Below are 27,506 nucleotides of genomic sequence, written 5' to 3'. Positions count from 1 at the left end.
CAATTGTTTAGAAGTGAGGAGGCCATGTATGTAAACCCCTATGTAAAGCTTGAACAGGTAATTGAATAATAGGGCCCTTTTTTGGGTAAGTACACCCGGACATCCAAGGCTACCAAGTTTTAGTTGTTGTTGACTTCCATAAGGTGCAAAAGATAATTATATATGCTCTATAAACAATAGTTGTTGAGTTCTTAGTAAAATATAACTTGTGGAATAACATTTAAACTTGCTTTGCCAAAAAAAAAAAAAAAAGTGGGTTATAATACATCACTGAATGACCTGTATAGGTCCAGTGCTTGGCTTAACCTTGCAGCCATAATCCACCATTGATTATAATGTCAAGTTTCCTCATATGTGATTATGTTAAATAAAGGATCCATGTAAGGGCATGACATTTCGTATGATCGCTCCTGTCCTCTTAGTGACAGAGTACAACAATGGCTGAACTGTATTATTATAATGAAAGTTGTTTTCATGTTCCACAGAATATTACTGGTATGGTAGTTTGATAACATGTTGGTAGGCTTTTAAATACCAAGATTGCTTGCACGCTAAAAAGTATAAGTATACTCGGTCCTTCAATTTGCTCACTTGAATGATTCTTAACTGAAAGTGGTGAATTGTTAGATCATCCAGTCACGACCTACAGTAAGCACCTGTTTGTCTCTAAGATTAGACAGAGTCATTCTGGACTCATAAAACCTGGTAATAATAAGCAAATGAAAATAGATAGAGGGTTGTTGGTCATTTTGTGTTAAGATCACTTACCAGTCTAATCCTATGCAATTGTCTATTTATTACAATGATCATCACTGTCATATTAGGAAAAATATCAAAGGAGTTACGACAAATGCCAAAGTTTTCTTCACTTTGTTAATTGATTTTTAATTATATAATCTTTCAATGGAGAAATAATGATAGAAAGTAATTTCTCGGATTACTTGTGGAAACCTTTTTCTTCAAGGATTCTAGCACTCAACCTCATGGCATAAATCCTATATACTACTACTACTACTACTACTACTACTACTACTACTACTACTACTACTACTACTACTACTACTACTACTACTAGAGTATTGGTTTGCCAGAGGTTGAAACTTTCATGAATAGCCAATTATCCATTGAGAAGGAGGCATGTTAATGACGCCATAAATTATGTCATTATATCTTCGTTACAAGAAGTCGGTGTTACTCTTATAATTACCAGAATTATGCAACTTTCATAATACAGAATACAGTCAAAAATTAGGTAGGGATGTAAGATACCCTGTGACAAAGTGTCATCTTTGTCAGGTACGTTGGTAAAATTTTATTCCTGAAAAACACGGGACATCGGGTGTGAATCTCATGTTAGGCTCTTTGTGAGCTAAATGATTATGAGGAAGTAACCATAGCCCCATTGTTGAACCTTATTGTCAATGGATCTTTCTTTGGAGTTCAGTTAAGAGGCAAGGCAGTCATTACGATTGCTATGGTTGGGGTTTGCTTAGTGTGCTTTGGACCAGGTTAACAGTCTGATCTACAGATCAGAGGGTTCTCTGCCATTCAGCAGTCAAGCAAACTATTTCCTTACTACTGTGGGAGATGTCCTAACAGCACCAGTCATGACTCCTTTGACGATGGAAACAACAAACCTATCCGAGAAGTTCTCTGTCTAAGATGTCTAAGATGGAAGCAAGGCTTTTGTCAGTCAGAGAAAATTACTCTCTGAGTAATCCTGCAAGACTGGCCTTCACAGGCATTGGGAAACGTGTTTGGCCACCCTTGGGTGAACCAGGCATCATCTGTAGGGCGGACACAAAGAGAGTAACAAAACATTTCTGAATCATGAGAAATACACATATATGTAGACTTCAAACACCATTAAATAATGCAAAAATGTTGTTCAGCTTAAATTTTCTTTGTAGACTTGCACTTTTCAAATGAATTACATTTATGTAGTTGCTGTGCCGTAATTCTAGAATTATGGGCAACATATTTTCATATATTTTTTTTCTTCAAAGAGGAAACTGATGTAAAATGCTTTAAACTTGCTTTTTATTTACTGCCACCCACTCCCCAAAAATTAGAGCTTCATGACCATAACAAAGTAATGCTTTGATTGGTACTATTTTGGGAAATGGAATATGTCAACAAGTAATAAGGCAGAAATATAGTGATATAACAAGGCCACCAAAATTTCTTGAATATATGGCAGGGTGCCAATTTTGAAGAAAGACATGATCATAACTTTATTTTACACTTTTAACATTACTTCATTAGATATAAGATTTGTGTTTTGTGATTCTGTCAAATTGACGTATTTTATTTTTTGCACAGGTGGAAATGATATTGGAACAGATGAGGCTTTGCTTATTGAAGAAGGACTTTGTAAGAACACAAATTATATCCAAGAAGATCAGTACTAAGTTCTTCAGTTCAGAATCTGTGGATGATCTGAAACTCAAGTTTTACAAGTAGGTTGAGTTAAGAATTGCAGTAAGATGGGAATCAAGCTCATTTTTTGTTTAAAATGCTTAACCACTGTTTATTATACTGTTTACATTGAAAAACTGGAAAGTTGGACTGCTCCAAGTTTGGTTTGTTGCTAAATCAGGCACTGAGCTTTGTTGGAAACTGTTTATTGAAATACTGTACTGTATCTGTAGTAAGTGGAAAATTACTGGAAATTTTTACTAGCTGGAAGAACTTGAAATCACTTACACTTCATTAATGAATTTTCAAGAAAAAACTTGATGTACCTGGTCATCAAACTAATTATATTTAGTTATAAAGAAAGTTTGAGGCCACAGGTCTGGCAGAAAAACCTATTTACAGCAAATCTGTAATTTGGAGATTCTGATTATGGTAGCCTGGTCTTGTCAGTAATAAAATGTCACATTTTGAATATCATTGAAAAGTTAAGTAAGAATTTACTAAATTGAATTTTGTTTACTTTCTAACACACCAAATAAGTAAAATTGAAGCAGTAAAATAACCAAAGACAAATAAAGAACTTTAATGCTTTTTGTGTAGCATTATGTCTTTATTAGCAGTTGTATACACAGTTGGAGAAAATAGCTTTAATATGTAGTACGGTCTGGCCTCTTAAATCTGGCATTTCGGGGTCCAGTAACTCACATTAACTGGGACAACTTTGAATCAACTGCCATTAGTTCTCGAGTGGCTACGAGGCGACACCACACGTTTCAGTTTTTGAAATTTTTCGGATTTCCAAACTGAAGCTTGCTCCATAAATATGCAAGCATAGTTTATTTCCAGTGAAAATGTTCTGTGTAACTAAAAAATTTACAGCATAAAAAGAACGATAGTTTCTGTGTATGCTTGTGTATCATCCGAACTCGTGTATCATGAGATTCATGAGAGCATTAAAATTTCATGTAAACACGATTTCATCATATACATCGTGTATAGTACAATATGTATTTTCAATGTATTACACTAGGTTGGGCTTTCTTTCCTGTCTCAGTTTTGTCAGATACCACTGGTAATACATAGGCTATTACATCTGAGTTAGCTTTTAACTTAAAAATAGACCAAGAAGCAAAACTTCATTAGGTTAAATGTGAATATTCATACATTAAATCAGGCTTACAAACCTTGTGACTTGTCTAAGAATTCATTACTATACTGTATAATTAACAAACACTTACTGCTGCATGTAAGGCACTGGCATAAACAACAGCAAGTACTGACATAAACAATCGAATCAAGAAACAACTGTTTGCTGATGTCAGTTAGTGTAACTAACACTGGGTTGCCTTAGTTGTCGACTTGTTAAAAATTTGGTCATTTTCAATGGTGACTTCCATAAATGAAAATAAAATAAATTTTATTAACCTTCATATAATGGAGAGGAAAGTGTTATGAAAGTATGCCAGTAAATTACAGTTGTAGCTGTGGCTGAAGAAACGAATATGTACTGGCCACAAAACGTTTTGGAAGAGGCAGAAGCAACATCTGATACTGGCGAAATCACACCTTTACTTTATTTAACTTACTGCATTTATAGATAAAGGAAGTTGCATTTTTAAACCCAGCTTTGATAATTTACGAAAAAAAAACGAATCTCTGAAATGCGTTTCATTTAGCAACTAATGGGTGTGATGAGGTTGGTAAAATGCAATCAGCTGATGATTTTAAGAATGTAAATATTATCAGAATGCAAATGGCGCCTGAATACTTTGTTCACAAATTGTAATATGATAATAATATGACAGTAATGCACGAAATATAATTGCATACAGTACGTAAAGCAACAGTTTTACTAAAATTATCATTATTCTTAATACAACTATTATTTGACTTTTGCAAGTGGATATCTGTCAGTGTAACATCCTAACCGGGTGCTAGTAGTTTCAGTCTCTCTCTCTCTGTCTCTCTCTCTGTCTCTCTGTGACACACACACATGCACACACACACACACACACACACACACACACACACACACACACACACCAAAAGCAGCAGATTTTTAGGATTGTGCTGAAAATGAAAGACAGAAAAGTTTGGTGCTGAAAAACAATGAAGGGTGCAAGGAGGTCAGAATTTGACAGTGTTCTTATAAAGAGGTTTAAGCTCTAACGAAGCAAAGGTGTAAGCATTTCTGGAGAGATGCTTATGAAGCTGGCCAGAATTTTGCTAAGGAACTAAACCTAACGAATGACCGTGATTATTCATGAGCTTTGTTCTACTTTTGATAACACAGCACCATGTATCTGGGGAATGAGCTGGCAAGACTTGTTTACATAGGGGTTTTTTAGGGGTGATTTCTGTCGTCCAGGATTTTCTGTGATCCCGCTATGGGCTATGGCCTGGTCCCAAGGGTGCTGGTTTTAAGAGGTCGGATTGTACAGATGTCTATTTTTTATTGTAAATGTAAACATTTTAGTTTCCATGAAAAATCTACAGACATGGAAAAATATTCCATGAAAATGCTGCTTTTTATTCTATGTAATAGAAGCACCAAAAGAGTTAATGCCAAGAAGAAAGAAAGAAGAAAACAATATTTATTATAAAACTATACCACAAGTGCTACTTGAACATAAGAGGGATTGCAGCCAAGGAAGTAATTAATGCTTGTAGCCCTGGAATTCTTTAAGGATGTGGAGGGCTGGGGTGTTATTTTATTAGAAATAAAATACATAAACAGAAAAAATGCCAAAAAATTTTGTTTAATATATTTATCGGCGGGGTTCTGTTCTGAGGGCGTGATGAACCCCCGCCGATAACCGAGGACTGCCTGTAAGCGGGAATCGGCGAGTTTTGGCACCAAAAATTGCCGATTTTCATCGCTAGACAAGCACTGTAAAACCGGATTGCTGTTAACAGGGGACCGCCTGTATTGTATAGCTAAAGAAGTGAATTATCCATTGTATTCCCATGTAATCACTAATTAAACTGCTTAATTCCATTCATAAATACAGTAAATGGGTTTTTAGGAATTTGCATGCATAAAATTAACGTTTTGAGAAAAATGCAGTTTTTTACTTTTCACAACAATGCACTCAGTATCTCAGTGTTACTGAAGTTTGAAGACTTTCAGTTCTTCTTGAAGTCCAACTCTGTACCTGTAGGAAAAATGTATAGTAAATTAGATAAAAGATAATGAAAAAGAAAATGATTGTAGAATTTCAGCATTCTACATTTTCAAAATTGGTTTTTCCTTATGATGCTTCATTTTGGCCTTATTTTATGTCTGGCAGTAGCTCAGACAGTAAGCTATGAGAATATGTGAAAGTTAAGCCTATGTGGTCATAAACTGCCACTGTAGAGCCCCCTGATACCCTTAAGACCAGAAGGTGGGTTAAGTTTTCATGGAGTACTTGAATATACCTGGCATGTGCACTCATCTCACCTTGCCAAATGTTTACCATTGGAATAAATTGGGACGAGTGATAAAATAAGAGCATTTTACTCTGTTGTGCACTGAATGTTCAATGTATTGTACTCTCGCATTGATTTAGTTGTTTCAGATGGCAAAATGTACTTGTAATACTTGTAAAGAGAGATGTTACTATAGGGTCTTTGCTGTGTTCACTTTGCTTCTAGCTGCATTACTTTGCTGTCTTCTAATTTTTGTTTATTTCTCTTATTTTCGTCTCACTTTGATGTCCATTTTTAACTGTATTTTGCTCCAGTTGTCACCTCAGTTAAGAACAGATGTTCATAATAAACATATCCTTATACAGCATTCATTCATGGTCTCATTGTGGACTGTATGTGATTAATTGGTATGTACGAAAAATATGTTCATTCAAGTAATCACTTAATATTCTGTTGTTGAGCCATATGAGTCTAGAAGTGTGAATCAGTGGTCATGTTGAGCTTCATGACAAAATTAGTATCAAGCCATGCAGCAATCTAAAATTCAACTTTTTTTTTTTTTGCCATTACCCAGTGTGATTGTTTGTGGAAAGTGTAAGTTGTTCTGTATAAAAGTGTGTAAAGCACACAGGTGGGAAAAGGCTTTTTTAAGTGAAGTACAGTATTGAAGTTTCATGGAAGGTTTATTAACTTATATATTATTCTCAAATAATTTTTTCTAATTTCATGTGTTTTGGGTAGTTTGTTTGTACATTTGTATACTGATGTATCTCAGGATGCTATAACTTTTACATCTACATGAAGAAGCCTTATGAAATATGTTGTTGGGTATGTAATAATGATGCAGAAGTTACCAAAATATCCTCTCTTTAAAAGTCCAAATTTTCTGTTAGTCAGAATGTTTCTCCTTTAGTAATCCAGCATCTTTACCATTGCTCTAGACTGGCAAGGAGATATAAATGAATATCATAGAATTATTTTTATTTTTATTTTTTCTGCATTGTAAGTTGGTGTAGATTGATTTGCAAATTAACCCCTTTAGGAATTTTGGGGGTTCAGGGTCTGTCTGTGCAGGAACACTCACCCTTCACTGACCGAGTGAAATTGCTTAGTAGTAATTTTCTTTGATTGCTCTGTGTAACATTATACTTCATTTTGTGTTAATGAATGTGGTGTCGTTATAAGCTAAAGAGTTGAAATTTATCATGATATACTTGAAAATGCCAAAAATGAAAAAATAACGATATCAAGAATAAAAGTTAGCCTTAATAAAAAAAATTTGTGTTACTTATGAAAATAAATTCATGTTAAATCGGAGAAAAGAAGTATCCAATTTCTGTATAGATATTTTGTCTTTCCAATGATATGAAATTCATTACTCTTTTAGCCATGCCTGATACCATAAAGCACATTAAAAAAGTGTAAAATATACTTAAAAGGCGTAAGTTCACCAAGTACTGTAGAATAACAGTTTGTCACTTTTTGAACAAATTCATCTGAAATCAGAATGTATACTTTTCTTGAATACAACAACTATATTCAAGTATTGTTATGATGCTTGTTTACAATTTATGGCAAATTCATCAAGAAAATATCTTTCAGTGACGATTATGTATAGTCAGTGTCAGAATCTTAGAGGTTGACAAATGGATGAGAACTATAATCATCAGAATCTAAAAAGGTGAAGATTAAGATTGGAGATTAGGGTTGCAAAGTGCTTGGGTACAATGAATTTTGATTCCCCTTGAGATCATGTGGATTTCATTTGGGTAGCCTTTAAATATTTGTTTGTGTCATTGTACAATCTCATGCTATCAGTACAAAAATTTAAAACTAATTAATGGATAAGATTAGCATTTTTTCCAGAATATTTTAATATACACTTCTATCATTTTCATTTCATGGTGAATTATTATTGAGTGCAGAATGTAAATTTTTGAATGCTATATACTCTAGTGTGTCAAATACTGTAAGATCACTAGGGTGAGGTGAATAAGGAATTTCTCTGTTGACAAAGTATGGCCATAGAAGAGCTTACTCAAGGGAAAGTTTTCAAGTATATAGCCATGAGTTTAAAACTGACATTAAAAACACTTTTGACTTTAGATACTTTCATTGGAAACCTAATGTTTTTCACAACAGATGCAGCATAATTTTTTATTTGTGATGTGAAACCTCAGTTTGCACAAGGTGATTGGTGTAGGTTATTTAGGTCAGCATTGGTTTGATGGCTTAATCTTAAACTATCTTGTTAAAGAACTTGTGCTCAAACTCCCATTGTGATAGGACGGTATGGAAAGCCAAAGCAGAAACTACAATAAATGACATGTCTCAGGCAAAATGATTAACAAAGGATTAATGTTAAAGGAAAGATTTAAATGGCTACATATATGTGGCTGCATTGCTTTTTCTACCTGGTCATACCCTAGTGATCTCATAAAGTATTGAACAGACTATAGCCTAGCTTAAAAGTTTTCATGTTTATCTTATTAGCTTAAGTTCATTATCTGAATGATTTCTAATCTCCTAAAGACATTGAAGAATATGTTGGTTGAATTTTATATATACAGTATATGTATAGTTAGCTGCATGAATTTCAGCTCACCATGGGAGGCTATGGGAGCATCTGAGACTCTAATGTATTGTTACATGATTTGGTGTGTCATTTGATAAATGTGCTTTCTTGTCACATTCGCAATTCTTTTCATAGGCAGCCATTCCAGCAGCTTGTTTGCTGAACACAGGGATATTGCCTGCTACATTGTGGTGTCGCCAATTGTCTCTCTAGCTTGCCTTGAGGTGTACAGATATTCTTGAAGCCAACGGTACCACTTCATGGTGCTCCCTGTTTATACATTGCACTGATTGTATTCCAGATAACTGAGATTTCTTAATTTTACCCAGTAACACTTTGTATTTTCAAGTATACTAGAAGGTTTGGCTTGAATTAGTTTGGAGGTATACATTCTGTTTAGTGAGAACAAGTATTTATTATTTATTTTAAAGTAGTTCAATAAGACTACTAAAACTATAATAACGGGTAAAGACATTATGTTAATTTGGTAGAAAAAACTTCTTTTCAGCTTTCATAGGTTGAAGTGGTCAGTTTTATTTTATTGTTGCTCATAACCTCTGTTTTGACATTTCTCATAGTTTAAGTGTCTTGTCATTTATTATCTTTCTCATATCAATTTCAGCTTAATGATAGAACTGGACAGTCATGAGGGGTCATTCTTGAGTATTTGTCGTCATTATAGAGCCATTTATGATTCTAAGAGCGTACAAGATAACGAAGAGGAAAAGAAGAGGATACTTAAACATGTGGTCTTGTATATTATTCTGGCTCCTTATGATAATGAACAAAGTGACCTGCTTCATCGAATCAAAGATGATAAAACTTTAGAAGAAATTCCTCTGTACAAGTAAGTTATTATTCTTGTAGATTCCAGATATTACCAGGTAGTGTCAAATTGATAATATTCTTTGGTTAACATTCTTGGATGTTTTAAAATTTTAAGCTCAAAATGACTTTTGGCATATAGGGTGAAGTATATCAAGCCACAAACGTTACAATTACTGTACTTTGTAACATTTTGTAAATCAGTTAAAGCCTTGTTAGACCTTATGTATTTGGTATTCATTCTTTAAAGAGAGTTTTTAATTGTACAGGTACATCCCCATTTATGATGGTTCATTTTACGATAAATTGAGTGTGCGATAGGGTTAGCAGTTCCGATTGTTCCGAAGTTACGAAGCAATACCGATACGACAATATTGAAAATATTTTAAATTTTGTGCGCGATGGGCATAGGCAGCAGCATATGATGGCATTATGAACTTCTTGGAGTTTTGTTTACAATAAAGTAATTCATATTTAATAAAAGGATATGTATATACAGTACTGAGAAAGAGAGAGAGGGAGAGAAAATGAACTGAGGCATGTTTATATTAAAGCTTAATACAGTATCACACACTTACACCAGTAACCGGTAAAAATAACAAACAAGGAATTGGTGGCAACTAGGTAGGCTGATAGGATAAGGTGGCAACCATCAAGTTCCTAAGCGCATGCATCGAGGGAATGACACCTCAGTTTCTTCCTTACTGCCCTTGTAGGAAGACGTGCTTTCGCTTGTCTCTCCGAAGCTGGTGTTTTTGCTTACTTTATACTTGTGTTTGCTTACTCTTTTGGGGAGATTCTGTGTTTTCATGTGCTGTGTACCTGTGTGGTAATGCATCCTCAAGAATCATCCCAGCCTCCAGTTTCTGCCAGGCCTTCCAAGCGTCAGAGGATACGCTCTGGCACTGATGGCTACCCTTGCTCCCGTTTTTTGACATCAGCTGAACTGATCCCCATTCTACGTGTAGCTGATGAGAGCTAATGATTGTAATATCATTGTCCATGCCCTGAGTGTCGTTCTTAAAACTGGAATGATTGAAAAGTGAAAGATTCTGACAAAATTTCTTTCACTGACTTATTTCCAAAAGTAGACATTCGTTGTTGGTCATACTTTGGACATTCAGCAGGCGTGTTGTGAATGTCAAAGTGAGAATGACAACGAATGTCTACTTTGGAAATAGGTCAGTGAAAGAAATTTTATAAAAATCTTCATTTTCAATCATTCCAATTTTGATGTTCTTGAAGAACTGTAATTTAATTAACAAAATATAAAAATAAGTAAATAATAAAAATATGAAAATCCTTTTAAACATTTGAATTTTGCAAAAGAAAATTTTTAAATTTTGTTTTAATTTATATTCTGAATTTTAATATACCAGTTTTAGTATGTATGTAAGGGAAGTCTGAGTAAATGTATTTATTGTATGAGAGCATGTGCCTATGTGCAGTTTTTAATTTCATTTTAATTCATTCATCTTATTATTGATGATCTGTGGGTCCTAGCGCTTGACTTCAGGCCAGACCTAGTATTTTAATCAATCCTTCGGGCCAGCCCCTATGAGAGCTGAAAGTCAGCCCAATGGGTCTGCTGAACTCACTTTAATAATAATAATAATTTTGTCAAGAAGAGGCAGTATAAGAGGAAATCAGAGGCTCCATCTTGGAAGGGGTTCCCTCCTTTGATGGGTGCATCACATGCTGATTCTTGTTCTGCCTCCTCTTTGCCATATCCTCCAGTTGCTACGTCTTTGGAAGATTTTACCCCTTCCCATTCTTCTATAGCTTTGCCTATGGAAGTTTTGGGAGAGGGGTCAGACTTCCCTACTAATGCTACCTCTGCTTTGTGGGGGGGTAGTACATCTTCCCCCTCACGAGCAGATGCGCCTCCATCCTGTTCTACCCATTCAGATTCCAATGCGCAGAAGATGGCTGGTCTCTCGGCTTCTCTAGGCCTATCAGGTTACCAACCTTGGATGGCCTGTTGCTCCACTACTTGAATTCACATGGGCCTGGGTCAGCTGCCTTGTCAGTCCCCGTCCCAGTGGCTTTCCCCTCCCGTGCGCAGTTCATCAGCTGTTTCAACTTCCCAGCTGACTGCTCCGCTCGTCCCACCGTGTGCTCCTGCCCCAGCCTCCGCCCCTCCTTCCGACTCCTTGGTTCAGGCAGTGGTTGATCGAATTCGCAAGCGACATGGGAGCGTTGTGCAAATGAAACGCTGTCTCCTTCTTCGTATTCCCTTGTTTCTGTCAAGTGGTGGTGAATTAGAGACTTTGTCTCTTCCCCTAGTAGGAAGCGCCTCAGACCTATCATATCTTTGTCTTCTTCGGACCACGGCCGTGCGTCTCCCTCCTGACATATGTGTTTCTGACGTCAAGGATACCTCGATGACTGGCTGGTCTTGGCAGGGTCTCGAGAAAAGTTAATCCAAGACAGGGACCATCTTCTTCAGTTTTGTCGCAACTTGGGCATCATGGTCAATTTGGAGAAGTCACATCTCGTCCCCAGTCAGAAGATTCTTTACCTGGCCATGGCCATAGACACAGTCTCGTCAAGGGTTTTCCTGTCAGATCAGAGGATGGGAAAGTTCAGAGCTGTAGCTCAGTCCTTCCTCTTGGAGCAGTCCCAGCCAGCTCGTCAGTGGCAAGTGATGCTGGGTCTGTTAACCTCCCTAGAGAAGTTGGTCCCTCACGGTCGTCTGTATCTTCGGTCTCTGCAGTGGAGGCTGAGAGAGTTTTGGTCCATTACAAGGGATCCCCCTCATTTTCTAGTTCTGCTGTCGCAGGAAGTAAGAGAGGACCTGTCATGATGGTTGGATGATAGGAACTTGGCTATAGGGGTTCCTCTTCATTCTCCTCCTCCAAAGATCCTCCTGTTCTCAGGTGCTTCGTGTGTGGGTTGGGGAGCACATTTGGAAGGTCTTGTAACATCAGGAGTATGAACTCCACAAGAGCGGCAGCTTCACATCAGTGTTCTGGAGCTTAAAGGCTGCCTTCCTATCTCCTCAGCAATTTCATGGGAGGGTGATGGGGCACTCTGTGGTGCTCATGTCATACAGCACCACAGTGGTGGCCTATGTAAACAAGAAGCGGGGTGGGGAGGGGGGTGGCTGGTGTCACGCCATCTACGCTCCCTGACAGTGCTCCTTCATTGGTGTGCGATAGATTATTCAGTGTATCTCTCTGCCGGTATATCCCGGGCAGGAGGAACGTAGTGGCGGACATTCTGAGCCAGAGTCAGGTCATAGAGGCAGTGGTCTCTGCACCAGGACATTGCAAACAGGCTCTTTCATCTGTGGGAAAGACCCTCAATAGACCTGTTCTCAACGGGGTTCAAGAGGAAACTAGAGGTCTTCTGTTCCTTGGTTCCAGATCCATTTGCAGTGGCAGTGGATGCCCTGCAACACTCCTGTGACAATCTGGAGGCCTATGCCTTCTCTTCATTTTGCCTAATCTGTCAAGTTCTGAACAGGGTAATGGCCTCTAAGAACCTCAGAATGACCCTAGTTGCTCCCATGTAGCCCCATGCAGAATGGTTCCCCAATCCCCTAACCCTGCTGTCAGAACCTCCGAGAGAGATTCTGCCATGGCACAACCTTTTGTGTCAACCCCATTTCCAGAGTTTCCACCACTCAGTAGAGTCCTTATCTCTTCACAGCTGGAGACTATCCAGTATCTCCTGCAAGTGAGAGGCTTTTCTTTCAGAGCAGCATCAGAGATGTCTGGCTATCTCAGAAGATCTTCCTCAGCCGTGTGCCAGTGCAAGTGGGCCATTTACAGTACTGTGGATGGTGTCATCAGCGGGGTCGCTCTCCAATTGGAACTTCTGTTCAGCAGGTAGCAGACTTCCTTGTTTTTCTCCACAGAGAGAAACCATTTTCCATGTCTTCCATCAAGGGCTACAGAGTTGCCTTGAGTGCAGTTTTATGTATGAACGATGTCAATCTTTCTTCTTCATGAGAGATCTCAATGCTTCTCAAGAGCTTTGAGCAGTCTTATCCTCCAAAAGAGCTTAGACCACCCAGTTGGGACCTGGCTTTGGTACTGAGCAGCCTCACCCATGCCTCGTTTGAGCTTCTGCTTTGTGCATCAGATAGGAAACTGACCCTCAAGACGGTTTTCCTGCTGGCCCTGGCCTCTTTGAAGTGAGTCTGCAAACTCCATGGCCTATTGTATAATGTCAAGCATACAATGGGTTGGATGTCCATAGCCTTTGAATTTGTCCCGGAATTCGTGCCTAAGACCCAAAGCCCCTCTTATCATGATGACATTTGATTCCCTCTCAATTCCGTCTCTTAATGACTATGTTGATAATGATCCAGACGAATTGCTCCTTTGCCCTGTAAGAGCACTATGCTGCTACTTGAAAAGGACTTGCCATCTCCAACCCTGGTGCTGAAGACTTTTCCTCAGCACTGGCTGGAACAAGAAAGAAGTGTCCAAGAATATGGTCTCCTTTTGGATGCATGAGACTATCAGACAAGCCTGTGGTTCAACTTCATGTTCCAATGCTAACACAGTGTATGCAAGAGCATATGATGTTTGGGGGCTAGGCCCTTCTTTGGCATTTAGAAAGAACTTGTCTGTTCAAAGGATTTTGAAGGCTGGCACATGGCTTCGTCAGATCACCTTCAGGTCCTTGGACACTTCTTCCTTGGTCCGGTGGTGGCTGCTCAGCAGGTTGTCTAACTCATCCTGTGCCCTTAGCGGGAAAGTTTGTATCTTAGCCAAGATGATGGTATGAAAGTGAGAATGAATGGGATGGCTGGTCTCCTATTTCTTTTCTTTTCTTTTCTTTTCTTCTCTACCAGATGGGCAAAGAATCATTCCATCTTGTGCTGGATCGGGTCTGATAGAGGTGAGACTGTGGCCTTTTTGTTTAAGTTTTATTTATTCCTACACAATAAAAAACTTTGGCAAAAGCAAGTCCCTCCTCTCTCTAGCAAGGGGAGAGAGGATTGATAGCAAACTATTGGTAGCTACGAAAGTTTGTTATCTACATATATAGTTCTTTAACTTCCTCCTACATTGTCTCGTCACATTGTATGGAGTCCCAGAAGTCTGACTGTTAAATAATCACTTATTTATTATGTCAGAAGCTTTTGTTCCCTTCCATAGGCTTCTATAAGCCAGGAAGGGTTACCAGGTGTGCTGAACCTCCAGTCAGTTCCAGACTTTCTTTCCTCCTCCAAAAGTGAGTTTATCCATAAGTTAAGACCCAGGTTTGTTCCACATATGAACAAATGACAAAGTTTTTAATCAATTGTATTTTTCAAAGCAAACAAACCTGTGATCTTAACTTAAACGGCCCACCTCTAGCCACCCCTCAATCAAGTTTCCTGGGATGGAAGACACTGAGGCATCATTCCTTCGATGCATGTGTGAAGGAACTTGACGGTTGCCACCTAGGCGTATCAGCCTACCTCTTTGCCACCAATTCCTTGTTTGGTATTTTTCCCGGTTTCCACCTGGCATCAGAAGAGTAATCCGTAAGTTAAGACCCCAGGTTTTTTAGCTATGAAAAATACAAATTAATTAAAGAATGTCATATTTTTATTTTTGTACATAAATACTGTATGATACAAAAGTAAACTAGCATACTTTACATTAAAATACAGTAAAATCAATCAGAATCACAAAACAGCTGTTGATGTAAACTCTCTCTCTCTCTCTCTCTCTCTCTCTCTCTCTCTCTCTCTCTCTCTCTCTCTCTCTCTCTCTCTCTCTCTCTCTCTCTCTCTCATTGAGATAAGAGAGATTTTTTATGCATATGTAACGTATGTGTATTTTTGTATACTAAAGTTTTATAGAGAAATGTGCCATTGCTTTGTTATTAATTTTTTCATATTTTCCATGCTATAATTACAACTTTTTGCATTTCTGTAGTAAATTATTCAAGATTTTAAAGGAATAATATGGATTCCCAGTCTTTTCTCTGTGCATTAGAGCGAGGGGGTGTAACCTAACTGTCAATTATCCTGACATATTGACCGCGAAGGGGAGAAAATGTTGCTCACTGATGGTCAAATAAAATGCTACTACGGAAGGATACTGAAAAATTCTCTCTCTCTCTCTCTCTCTCTCTCTCTCTCTCTCTCTCTCTCTCTCTCTCTCTCTCTCTCTCTCTCTCTGTTTCCAACATGAGAAATTAAAACTTGCATGAAGAGCATAAAGAATTATGATGTACACAATACATGAATAACATTGCCATAGAAATATCTCTCTCTCTCTCTCTCTCTCTCTCTCTCTCTCTCTCTCTCTCTCTCTCTCTCTCTCTCTCTCTCTCTCTCTCTCTCTCTCTCTCTCTCTCTCTCTCTTTTTTGATACTGTAATGAAATATGAATTACAGTACGGTATTAAGCTAACTTTTAAATGAAAGTAAAGTGCTTTGGGAGCATGACAGTCATATTTATGGTTCAAACTCTAGAAATAAATATTTACTTTATGTATTAGCATTTTTAGTGACTGGAACCTAAGCTCGCGTAAGTTCGAGGCATATATTACTGTAAATGGATTCTGTAAGTAAAATAACAGTTTCATTACTATTACCTTTATCTTATATACAGCAGTAATAGCCTACCATTTGACTTTTGCAAATGGATACTATGAGTGTAACACCTGGGCTAGCCTAGTCTATAGTTCACACATAGCCTACACATTTTTATCTTGTTTAGGTAATACAATATGGTAAGAACTGATAAGGAAGTTGATGTATAAAAATATATTGATGGTCACAAAACCATGGTAGGCTGTGGGTATAGTGTAGGCTAGGCTACTGTTTATGTATAGATTGTACTGTATACCCTAGTGTAGGCTAGGCTAATTTCATTTTATGTTTTTTTCAAGAAACGATGGGCTTTTGTAACCTAACCCTATCGTAAATGGGGAAATACCTGTACCAAGCTAGTTTTTTCTTATAAACCTGTCAGTTTTAGTTAGGCAACATTTGCAGTCTTGAATGTCCATTGGAACCTCAAATGAGAACCAATCATCATCTTTGTGTGTTGACTAGAAGAGAGGCAGCAAGAATGAGGGGCTTGGAGGTGAGAACTCAGGTTATGATGAAAAGAAGTCCTTTTTTCTGAGTATGCACATGGTCCTGAGTATGCACATGGTCCTGTGAGTGCCTTAGAGGTGAAACCTGGTTACTTTGTGTTGCAGGTGTGTGGCAAACATCTGCTATCTCATTCCCTAGAAATTTAGATGCAATTTTCAGTAACATCTTTTTGAGTCATTAATTCATCCTTGTCTCTAGTGAATTAACATTACTCTCAGTTTCAGTAATATTGGTTGTGGTTTACCCTTTTGTTCCTGGAAGGACACAACCATTGCTTTTCATGTTAGCATCCTTCAGTGCAAAGTGGAACAGCCTTTGAATCTAGGTAACAAGGTACTTAACTGGTCGAGATGGGCGGATGAGAGGAGGGGTACCCCTCACTTGCCTCACTCATGTCACTTAACTTTTTGTTTGGCTACCATCTTGAGAGGAACATGTCTGGATTTTTTCTTTTTGAGTGCTCTGTGGAATTAGGATGTGGATGAGTAGCTTGCTACCATCTTTCTCTTTCTGATTTTTGTGTGCCTTTACTTTGGTTTGACTGTGTCCTTTTCTGTTTTTCTCTCAAATGGAAAAAACATGACCAATGCCAGTGTGGGAGTCATGAGAGTCTTTGTGATCGGTCCACATCTCCTCTGTTGGTGGACCTAGAAGAAGTATGGTCAGAGGTGGAGGAAGGTTTCTTTTAGAGGGTAACGTTCCCCCCCCGGTGACACTGCCAAATCCTTCCAGCTCCTTTTTGCCACCAGTTGCCAGTCCTCTCACACCTACTCTTAGGTCTTCCTCTCCCAGGGGGGTCAGAGTTATACAAACCTGTTCATCCCTTGCATGAGGACTGGGAAGCCAGTAAGGAGATATTTTCCTTTCACCTATGCGAAAATCTTGGTTATTCTTTAAATTTCAGGTAGTCCATCACTTGCTTCCTTCCTTCCTTGACGCCCTGGCAGGGAAGGGGAGGGAAGAACCAGTTGCTGATGTGCCTACTGCTGTTTCTGTAGTTCCTGTGGCTGCATTGTCTGTTGCAGGTGAGCCTCCAGTGACACCAATGTTTCCAGTAGCCAGCCCTGTAGGTGTTGTGACTTTCCTGCACCAGCCTTGATCATTCAGGTGGTACTAACAGCAAGTAAGAGGTCTCAGGGGGAGAAGGAAGAAGCATCCTCGCCATTCTTCCGCATCTTCATCATGTTCCTCATCATTGTCATCTTCTTCAAGCACATCTTCCTTCTCCTCATTCTTAGACTTCTTTTGCACATGAGGAAGAAGTAGGGGAGGTCCACAGCCTCGCTTAAGTAGTTTTAGAGGACTTCTTCCACATTCTCCTCTTCTTGGCAGGAAAGCAGAGGTGCCAGTTCACCACAAGGTGATCTTTATATCTCGGCTCACTTTTGCTGCCACACATGCCCATCTGGTGAAGCCTGCCCCCTTGCCATCCCAGCATTTGCTACTGGGCATACTTTGGGATGGTTCTGCAGTTCTGCACATCCCCCATGCTACCCCCATACCCAAGTCTGTAAACCAGGTGCAAGTTGCACACACACAGCATGTGCAACCTCTTTACCCTGCTTCATATGCTTGGTCTCTTGATTACGCACAGCCAAGCAACGGGACTAGTTTTCTTCCTGTTCACCATTGGGGGTATTTGGGGAGGAACCAACACCACTTTTGTTCAGCCCTAATACTCTCTAGGGTTTGTGCAGTCTGAGCACTTTCACTTGAGGGAGAGATCTTTGATCCCTTCTGCTCTTGTTGCCCTCTGTGCAGGTGTGAGACATGCAGGACAGTAGGTGCAAAATCTCTCTTTTCTCCAATGTCCTTGTACTCAGTTGCAAATGAGTATAAGAGCAGAGGGGCTTGAAGATCAAGGTCTGAATTTCATACAGACCATGAACCTGTTGGATCTCATCTGCCTCCTCCAGTGAGAGGGTTTTCTGGTGCTGGACAGGATCGAGAGCAAGGGAAGGAGCAGAAGTCTGGTGTGGCTTCTTCCCCAGGAGAGAAGGTAGCTTGTGCCTGTGGAGATCCAAAAGTACTTAAGGGCTGTTGTCCTCTGGAACCCCTGCAGGCCAAGCTGGAGCAGTGTTATTTTGTAATTGTGAGCATAATAGTCTCGGGGAGATAACTTCAACTTTTCATGTGTCCAGGGTTTTTTCTATAGAGCTCCAGGCAATGCTTCTGAGGGGCATTCATTGGTCAGGTTACCTTGATCTCAATTAGCTTGTAATGTTTTTGGGGAGATGAATACCCTCAGCTGTAGGTCAGGGAGTTTGCTTCCCTCCAGTAGGTTGTTGGCTGATAGTCAATATACATATAGGAAGCAGTTAGGTATCTGTGATGGTCTTTTAAAACTGGCACACCATTTGCAAAAGGGTTTGAATAAGGGTTTTGAGTGTAGAGTAATTCAAATAGATTGTAGTGCTGCTTTCGATTTAGTAAATCATAGGGCACTTATTTATAAACTTCAAAATCTTGGAGTGGGTAAATATGTTTTAGGTTTAGTTCTAGATTCCCTTACGGTAGGCAGCAGTGAGTTGCTGTTGATGGGATCTTAAGCGAACCAAGACCCGTTGTATCTGGAATTCCACAGGGTAGTGTTCTGTTATTTTTATTGTATGTGAGTGGTATGGTTGTTGGCCATGAAAACAAGATTGTTCAGTATGCAGGTGATGCAGCACTTGTAGGTGCAATAAAGTCTCCACTTACAAGAAATGATGCTGCCTGTAGACTCACTCATAACATGGAGTGGAGTAGTGAACGGCAACCGATGGAGTTTGAGGTTGAACTCCAGTAAAACAAAAACACTATTGATTAGTAGCTCTCATACTGGTTTTCACCCCATTTTTTCCTTCAGGTGGATAGGATTCTGCAAAATGAGCCTGAAGCTTTAACTATGCAATTATTATTGTTATTAATAATAATATTCAGGTGATGAATCCTATTCATATGGAACAAACCCATAGGTGCCACTGACTTGAAATTCAAGCTTCCAGAGAATATGTTGTTCATTTGAGTGTAACAACAGAATGAAATACAGAAAGGAGAGATCAGTTATAAGAAAAAAAAATTCTATAAATAAATAAAAAAGATAAAAATGTAAGTAAAATACAAGGACAATTGTTTTAGGGTAATAATGCATTGCATCGGTGAATGAACTTTAGAGGTTCCAGTTGCACACCATCCTCAGGGAGACTGTTCCACAGACCAACGGTATGGGGAGTAAATGACCTCCGGAACTGAAGTTCGACAGTAAGGCACATTCATTGAATATTGGTGCTGCTGTTCAGCAAATTGGTTGCTCTCCGTATGAAAAGAGGATCAGGGATCGATTTTGAATACAAAAGATCTGCTGAGATGTAATTTATGAAAAATTGACGAGACCATCCGTTGATGGTCCAAGTCATAACTGTTAACGTTAGGAAACTGAAACCTACCACCACGAACCAGTTTATCTAAAAGATATAAATCTCTGGTAGAAGCAGACATCACCACCAGAGTACAGTATTCTAGTAAAGGAAGGACAAAATACCTCAGAAAGGTTGCATTGATTATATATATCAGTGATAACAACAGTGCAGCCTGTTTGAGTCATTTGTTCTTCCTTTATTAGAATGCTGTTCTCTGGTGTGGATGTCTGCCTCTGCCAGAGGTTTATCTCTCTTAGGCAGAGGGGTTTGTGGTGATAGGTTTCTGTTTCCTAACATTAGCAGTTGTGACTGGACCATCAACAGATGGCCTCTTGTTTGCCAATTTTTCAAAAGTTGTTGTTTAACAGAGACCTTTCACATTCACAATTGGCACCAGATCCTCTTATCCTGTCAAGAATTCTCAGTGTGCATTTTATAATTTACATACTTTTTTCTGCATTTTTCATGATTGTTAAAATTTCTATTTTTTTATTCTAAATATTCTAAATATTTTCTGTATTGATGAATTCTGTTGTAGCATCAAAATATGATTATTTTAGATTTAAGTGTGCTCCTAGAGCCCATGATTTTAGTAATGGTAAATGGAAGCTCTTGTAACAAAAAAATTATGAAACTTATGAACACCATGATTAAGGTATTCATTGTAACTAAAGGTTGTGAGTACAGGTAAACATATAAAAATAAGTTGATAATATTCACATATCACTACAGAAAACATTTCAAAAGATATCAGGATTATTGAGCAAGTGGGAGTGCAACACAGTGCAAGTCTTTAGAGTGAAGTACCATAGAGGAATGATTAATGCCTTTGGGATGCTAGAGCATGGAATAGGCATATGCACTGAGGTCTTCATCTTTCAAGATATATGAAGTTGGTGCAGTCAGGAGCCATTTTCACAGAATAAGCCTATTTATGGTTCATGTCTTTGTATGAACAAAGATGGATTCAAGTAAAATAAAGGAAAAGCTCATAGTAAACCAGAGGGACAGCAGGTGAACAGCAGCTTGCAGCTGCTTACTGAAAAATCAAAACAATGTAGTTAATCACACAATCAAAAGTAGGAAAGTTAATCCTAATGACAGATTAAAAAAACAATTAAGTGAATGATGAAAATAATGACAGCACAGTGGAAAATTTTGCACAAAGGCATTCCTGGGAGGAGTGAACATCAGAAACAGGTCTAGTCATGTGCACTGGGGGCCTGTCAGTTCTGAACAGTATGATCTTCTTTGACTGGGTATTGGCTGTCATATAATTAATAAGCAAAATGTGGAAAAGAGCTAAAAAAGATTTAGAAGGAAAAAGGGAAAAAATGTAAGTAATAAGTGAAAATTGACAAGTAATCAAACAAAATTTGGAGAAATTCAGCAGAAAACTGTAAATGGCTCCACAGAGTCTAGAACAATAGAGGTGATTGATTCTCATTGGAAGTTCTAAGTGCTGTGTGAATAGACTGCCATTCTTCTGCTTGGAAGACAAAAGACTTGAGCTTAGAAATTTGAGCTAATTCTGATTGGTTGGGTTTTGTAGTGAAACAGTATTGGACCTAACCATAGTAACAGCTAGTTTTTGGTTTTACTGTATGTCTTGTATAGTACATCAAAGGCATGTTTCTTGTATTCAGATGTAACAACCCCCCAAAAGCCTTCAACTTTTAAAGCAGGCTTTTGCAAATAAATACCCTTATGCAAAAAACAAAACCAGTAAGATTATGAATATTTAATACAATAATGATGATAAGAAACTGGTACATGATAAAGCATGCATTTTTATGAATGTAGCTATGTAATTGAGAAAGATAGAGGCAGTAGTTTGTTGCATTTTGAAATAGTCATATAGCCTTGTTTACAATATACATTTTCACCTTTTTATGAGTATGGCAAAGTACTGAAGATGTGCATTATCTCACAGGGACTTACTGCAATTGTTTGTGACTGCTGAACTTATTAAATGGTCAAGGTTATGCGAGGTTTATGAAACTGAGTTGAGATCCAGTGCTACTACTGTATTCCCTAATAATGAGGAGGGAAACAGCCGTTGGACTAAATTAAAGAACAGAGTTGTCGAACATGTAAGTAGTATATTGTATTTTCACAAGTAGTTATTTAAATAGTCATTTAACTACTGCAGTTTCATCATTTAAAGATGAAATTGCAGTAATTAAATGTGTTCAATTAATTTCCAAATTACCCTTGATGTTTTTAGACTTTGTAGTGTGTGCATTTTAAAAAGATAGCCCCAGTAGTAAGGTGCTGCCTAAAGTGTGTGTTGGTATGCGCACTGTTAGTGTAAAGTAGGTTTACTAGATAGTGCTTAACAGCCATTTGAGATTCTTTGGAGTGTCCAAAACTTGTCTGTGGTAAAACACACACTATTAGCTTACTGTTCTTGAGCTTATAGACAATTGGTTTTACTTATTGTAACTTGAATTTTTTAAATATAAAATATAATGTAGGGTTTGATCTCATTTTGAAGCTGAATAATTTTACTGTATTGTAATATGACTAAAATTAACAACAGTATTATATAGTCAGGAATGATGCTCTGAATATTAATTTCTTTTGTAAGTAATTTATGAATTTATTTGATACTATAAGAATTACAATTGATTTCCTTTCCATTGACAGACAAGTAATGTATTTATTACAGTACCCCATGAACTGTTAGATGTGCTGAGGGTTGGGCCCTTTTTAAATAACAAAGAACCTATAGATTAGCCTATACTGAAGCATTTTCAAAATAGTGTAAGGTTAATATTGATCTTCTTAGTTTCTAGCTTAATTTAAACTATACACCTATTATTCAGTTTAAGAGAATTGCCATAAAATGTATCATGTTTAAGTAGAGAAGTTAGAGTATAGATAAGTTGATGTGTTGTTTCTGAGGTGAAACTTACCCTCTATCATTAGTTTTATCTGCAGCTACTTGGCGCAGGTTCGACAAGTGTTAAAATTGACATGATCGTTAACGAACGCTGCCAATAAGTACCCCCACCTTTTGAAGGGGGGGGGGGGGTAAGACAGTGAATGGTTTGGTTGTGATTCTTCTCTGTTCGGCCAGCTGTTTAGATAAGTGGTCTAAAATTTGGGTTTGCTTTCTTGGTTAACGAATGGCTTGTCTGGATTTTGGTCTGTACAGGCAGTCCCCGGTTAACAGCAGGCTCGGTTAATGGCGACCCGGTTTTACAGGGCTTGTCTAGCAACGACAATCGGCAATTTTTGGCGCCGAAAATCGCCAATTTCCGCAGATAACCGAAAATCGGCGCTGATAAGCCCCAGAAATTGCCGATTTTCGGTTAGTGGCGATTTTCGCTTATCATCACGCTCCCAGAAGGGAACCCCCCGCTGATAACCGAGGACTGCCTGTATTTGGCAGTACGGATTCTTCTCAGTCATCTTTATCGAAATCTGTTAGATTTTGTAAGGTAAGTGGTTGCAACACCAGATTTGGTTAATTGACGTGTGTATGCACAAACTGTACGTGGATCATCGAGAGGTGAGTTATGATTCAGACAACCTTTGTGATCATTGTAAGGATTGATCTTTGGAAGAGAGAGATGATGATAAATTGGCAAATTAGAAGAGAAGGGTAGACTTAGAAGAGAGTAAACAGAACAGCCTTGAATCTAGGTTTTTTTTAGAATTAACACCTGGTCAAGAAGATAGAGGTAAGTCTATAGTTTCTTCTCTAGTGGATGTAGATCCTTCTACACCCAAATGTCAGCTGAGGGTAGTAGGTTAGAGTTAACCCATGAGATGCTCATTTTTAACTCATCACCTAATGTTATACATGGTTGTAATTGACTTTTGCAGCAGATTAATAATAAAAAATAAACCATTTAGAAACTTATGTTTGAAAATATTTTTTGGAAAGAAAACATTTTTTAAAAACCACTTTTTAGTTTTGGAATGCTTCATGCAGTATTTTCTGAGATAATTTAAAATTTTTTCCTGACAGTATTACTCCTTAGCTATTCGAAAAACACCTATAAAAGTAAAAAAAAAAAATACAACAGTTATTAATTGGTTGAATGGGTGTATATGTGTGTTTATGTTAACTGTCTTATGCATACTAACTTTACGAGCAATATTACTATCATCATTGTCATTGTAATTATCTATCTTGATATCACTATTTGATGAAAATGAATAAGCATCATCATCAAAAGTCATTATCTCCAAAATTCACAAAATAAAGATTTATAAAAATCTTCGACCGTTGCTCAACTTTAGGTATACAGAAGCCTCCCTGGTCCCCCCTCCCTGGTTGATGGAAGGTTTACAATTTTGCTATTTTTATACCTGTGATTAAGAGAAATCTGGCATCATTTATGTTCAAGAGTGAGCTGAATGGCTGGTGAGACTGTTGACATCACTCAAACAGAGCTAAAGGGAGGGACTAAATTACTGCAATATTTGAAAATAAAGCGTCGATACTGTCGTCATTCTAGCGCAATGTATAAAGCGTCGATCCTCATGACGTGCAGCACCTTGTGGGTTAATGCAATGAGAAATTGACTCGGTTAAATCTAGAATTGAATTTTGTGTAACAACTTGAGCCTTTCTGCATTGAATGTGTCCAGTGTATTGGCAGGGACAGTATCCCCTCATTCCTTTGGCCACTCCATGGGTGTAGCCTTGCCTGTCACCTCGGCATCTGTGCTGACAGGCCTGGTAGTCTTGGGCTTTCCAGACAAGGACTAAAATCCCAAGATGTTCAAGGACTGTGCCCTCTGTCTCGTGCCTTTGCTTTTGGTCCTCCATGAGACAGAGTTAGATCGTCTATGTCTTCAATAGGTCTAGTTCTTGTGTTTGACTCTGTTGTCCCATGGTTATTTTAGCGATTTGTCCGAGCCAGATAACCAATCGTGATCTGTAGTGAGTGTTGCCATTGTGCCTGCAGCTGTTGCTAGCAGCCCTGAGTTTGTAGTTAGGCTATCAGGAGTAAGCGTTTATGCCACCTCTCCCCTTTTATCACCAATGGTCCAAGTTTTGTTTTTGACAAGGCTACTGTTATGTCTGTGCCAAGGTTTTTATGGACTTTTTCAAGCTTAGGCTAAGCATGAAAGATATTTGTTTTCGCCCATTAACCTGTTAGTTTCCATGGGGCATCGAGTCCATGTACAGTTCCACATATGTGTTCGGTCTGCATGAGGTGTCGTTGAGGCCACGCAAGTCATTATTGATTCAACATGAGGCGTCAGTGAGTCCACATGGTTGTCTGCAAGTCCACTGGTTGTTGAGTCCGCATGGCTGGCAGCAAGTCTGCATGGTTGTCTGCAAGTCCGCGTGGTTGTCTTCAAGACTGCACAGTTGTCAGCGAGTCTGCATGGCTGGCAGCGAGTCCTCACAGGTGTCAGCAAGTCCACACGGGTTTCAGCGAGTTTGCACGGGTGGTAGCGAGTTCGCAAGGGTGTTAGCGAGTCCGCACAGGCATTAGTGAGTTCGCACAGGTGTTAGCAAGTCTGAGGTGTCAGTGAGTCCACATGAGGTTTCAGCGAGTCCACTAAGTGAGTGAGCTTTTGACTTTCAAGTGTCTGCCAAATGGATTATGAGAACTTTAGCACCTGGTCTTGTGAGATCATCTGGTTCTGGGACTACTTTGGTCCCTGAGGAAGAGGACTCTTATTGGCCTTGATCTTCTTGACAGCATTCTCCTTTTCCTCCTATTCAGGAAAAGGAGCATTTAATCTATCTCCTCAGTTTTAAGGATTTTGTTCAGGTGTGCTTAGACAGATTCTGCAGTCCTTCCTTTAAGCTATTAGTTTTTGTACTTGGGGAGACTTGACTCGGTGGCAAATGTTTAGCCAAAGAGAATCTCCTTTTTGAAAGTCCAATCTCTTGTCTCCCTTGCTGTCTGCTAGGAAGACTATGTATCAAGCAGGGGATTTTTTCCCCTTCTTTTCCTGATCCAGCTGTTATGGTCCATGTTTTTCAAGTTAAGCCGCATTTCTCGATTTAAGGGCCGAGAATATGTATTAAATATGGCTAATGCCATCGAAGCTATACCCTATAGTGAATTGTGCTGGACAATGTTAACTGTATTTGAAGGAGTTTGGTGGACTTCCTCCTTGGGCCAGGAATCCTATGACAAGCCCTGAGGGTTTGTTTCCTTAACAAGGCTTTTTTGGATGCGATAGGTGAACTGGGTCATGTCACAGCTCATCCTTTTGGGAAGTAATAGACAACACGCTATCTGTTTCTATAGCTGCAGGGACAGAGAAGGAGACACAGAAGACCGAATAGTATCTTTTCTCCACCTGTCCCAGGCCACCAAAGAAAAGTCTCCTCCTCGTCCTCTTACTATTAATGCACTTTGGGCAATTCTACCTCTTTCCCTCGGTCTTCCTTCCGGGCTCAGGAGGGAAGAAGTGTCCTTTTGGCAGCAAGGATCCAGATTTCATTCTGCCAAAGGGGGGATGTGTATTTCCTCCACTAATATCAAGATTCCTAAGTCTGATTAGCTCATCGAGCCCTCACATGCTGGTGGGTGCAGGTTGGGCCACTTCATTCTAGTATGGGAATACATGGTTGTAGATGCTCCGGTAAAGGAAGTTCTTTTGGAAGGTTTTTGCATTCCTTTCAGGAATTCACTGCCTCTTCAACCAGCTTCTAACCTTTCAGTCTTACAGAGCAACTTGGAGAAGAGACGTGCTAGTCAGGAAGTCTTTTCTCCATAGAGAAGGCATCAGTAGAGGAGTGCCAGATACTTTGCGCCTTTTTACAGAGGCTATTCCTAGTGCCAGGCAATGTGAGGTCAGAGGACAGTCCTAGACATATACGGGCTCAACCTATGTGGACAACTGTTTCCCTTTTTTTCCAAGGAGTCAACCTCTACAATCTTTAACTGCCATTTAGGAAGGACATGGATGTTTACAGTGTACATGAATGATGCGTACTCTAGTGTCCCTGTTCACCAACTTTCAGGAAGTGCATACTCTTTGTCTTCAGGGAAGGACATATCAGTGTTGAGCTCTTCATTTCTGGCTGAGTTCCATGCCCCAAGTTTTCACCAGGGTGCTGTCCTCTTTCTTGAATGTTTTACTTATTAGGAGTAAAGTTACTTCTGTACTTGGACAACTGGATTATCTTTGTGAAATCCAGGGGGTTGGCCTGAGGGCAAGAGGGCCTGTACTGGATTTGGCACAAGTCATCTCTGGAACCTACACAAAGAGTGATCTACCTTGGCATGGTGATTGATTCTGTACTCATGAGAGAATTCTTCTCTTCAGGGAGCATGTCCCTTAATGCTGGTTATATCACTTAGGCCACTTTTCTTCTCTGGAGAAGTTAGGTCCGAGTGCTCGACTTTAGATGTTACCTCTTCAGTTGCAGTGGCATGGAGAGAGACTTAACCAGACCATGAGGCGTAGCCTTGGAGCTAAGAACGGATCCTTTCCCTTCGTAGTTTGTTGTCCATAATATTGCATCTCACAGGGAAGTCCCCAGAGTCCCTGAACCCAGACCTCTCACTGTATTCAGTTGCCTCAGATGAGGATAAGGGTGTGGTTATCAGGAACCAGTTGCTTCAAGGGTGTGGTCTCCAGTAGAAGCGAGTCTTCTCATTAATGGCAAGGAGTTGTTGACTATTCAGAAGGGTTTAAGTAATTTCTGTCTACTCGAGTGTGCCTTCTCTAGGTCGTATTAGAAGGCAGGGGGCATGAATTCGGAAACCTTGGTAGACATCACCAGGACTTTAGCCTCTGGACAGTGGAGAGGAATATTGTCCATATGCCTCAGTTGGTTCCTCGTTGACTGTATGTTTGGTGGACATGTTAAGTCATCCAGGACAGGTACTCTTC

At 39.0% G+C, this 27,506-nt stretch overlaps 1 protein-coding gene across 1 annotated transcript in view; it reads left to right on the top strand.

Annotated features, from left to right (window-relative positions):
* Positions 1-27,506, top strand: part of Rpn5 (regulatory particle non-ATPase 5) — a 63,165-nt gene that overhangs the window by 17,650 nt on the left and 18,009 nt on the right. Inside the window, exons 2-4 of the mRNA XM_067100675.1 lie at positions 2,323-2,459; positions 9,027-9,251; positions 21,617-21,776. Of these exons, the coding sequence (XP_066956776.1) occupies positions 2,323-2,459; positions 9,027-9,251; positions 21,617-21,776 (522 nt within the window). The remainder of the gene's footprint in view (positions 1-2,322; positions 2,460-9,026; positions 9,252-21,616; positions 21,777-27,506) is intronic.

Source organism: Macrobrachium rosenbergii, chromosome 56 (assembly GCF_040412425.1).
Source record: "Macrobrachium rosenbergii isolate ZJJX-2024 chromosome 56, ASM4041242v1, whole genome shotgun sequence".
Classification (NCBI taxonomy): Eukaryota; Metazoa; Arthropoda; class Malacostraca; order Decapoda; family Palaemonidae; genus Macrobrachium; species Macrobrachium rosenbergii.
This window is presented reverse-complemented; position numbering and strand designations above follow the sequence as displayed.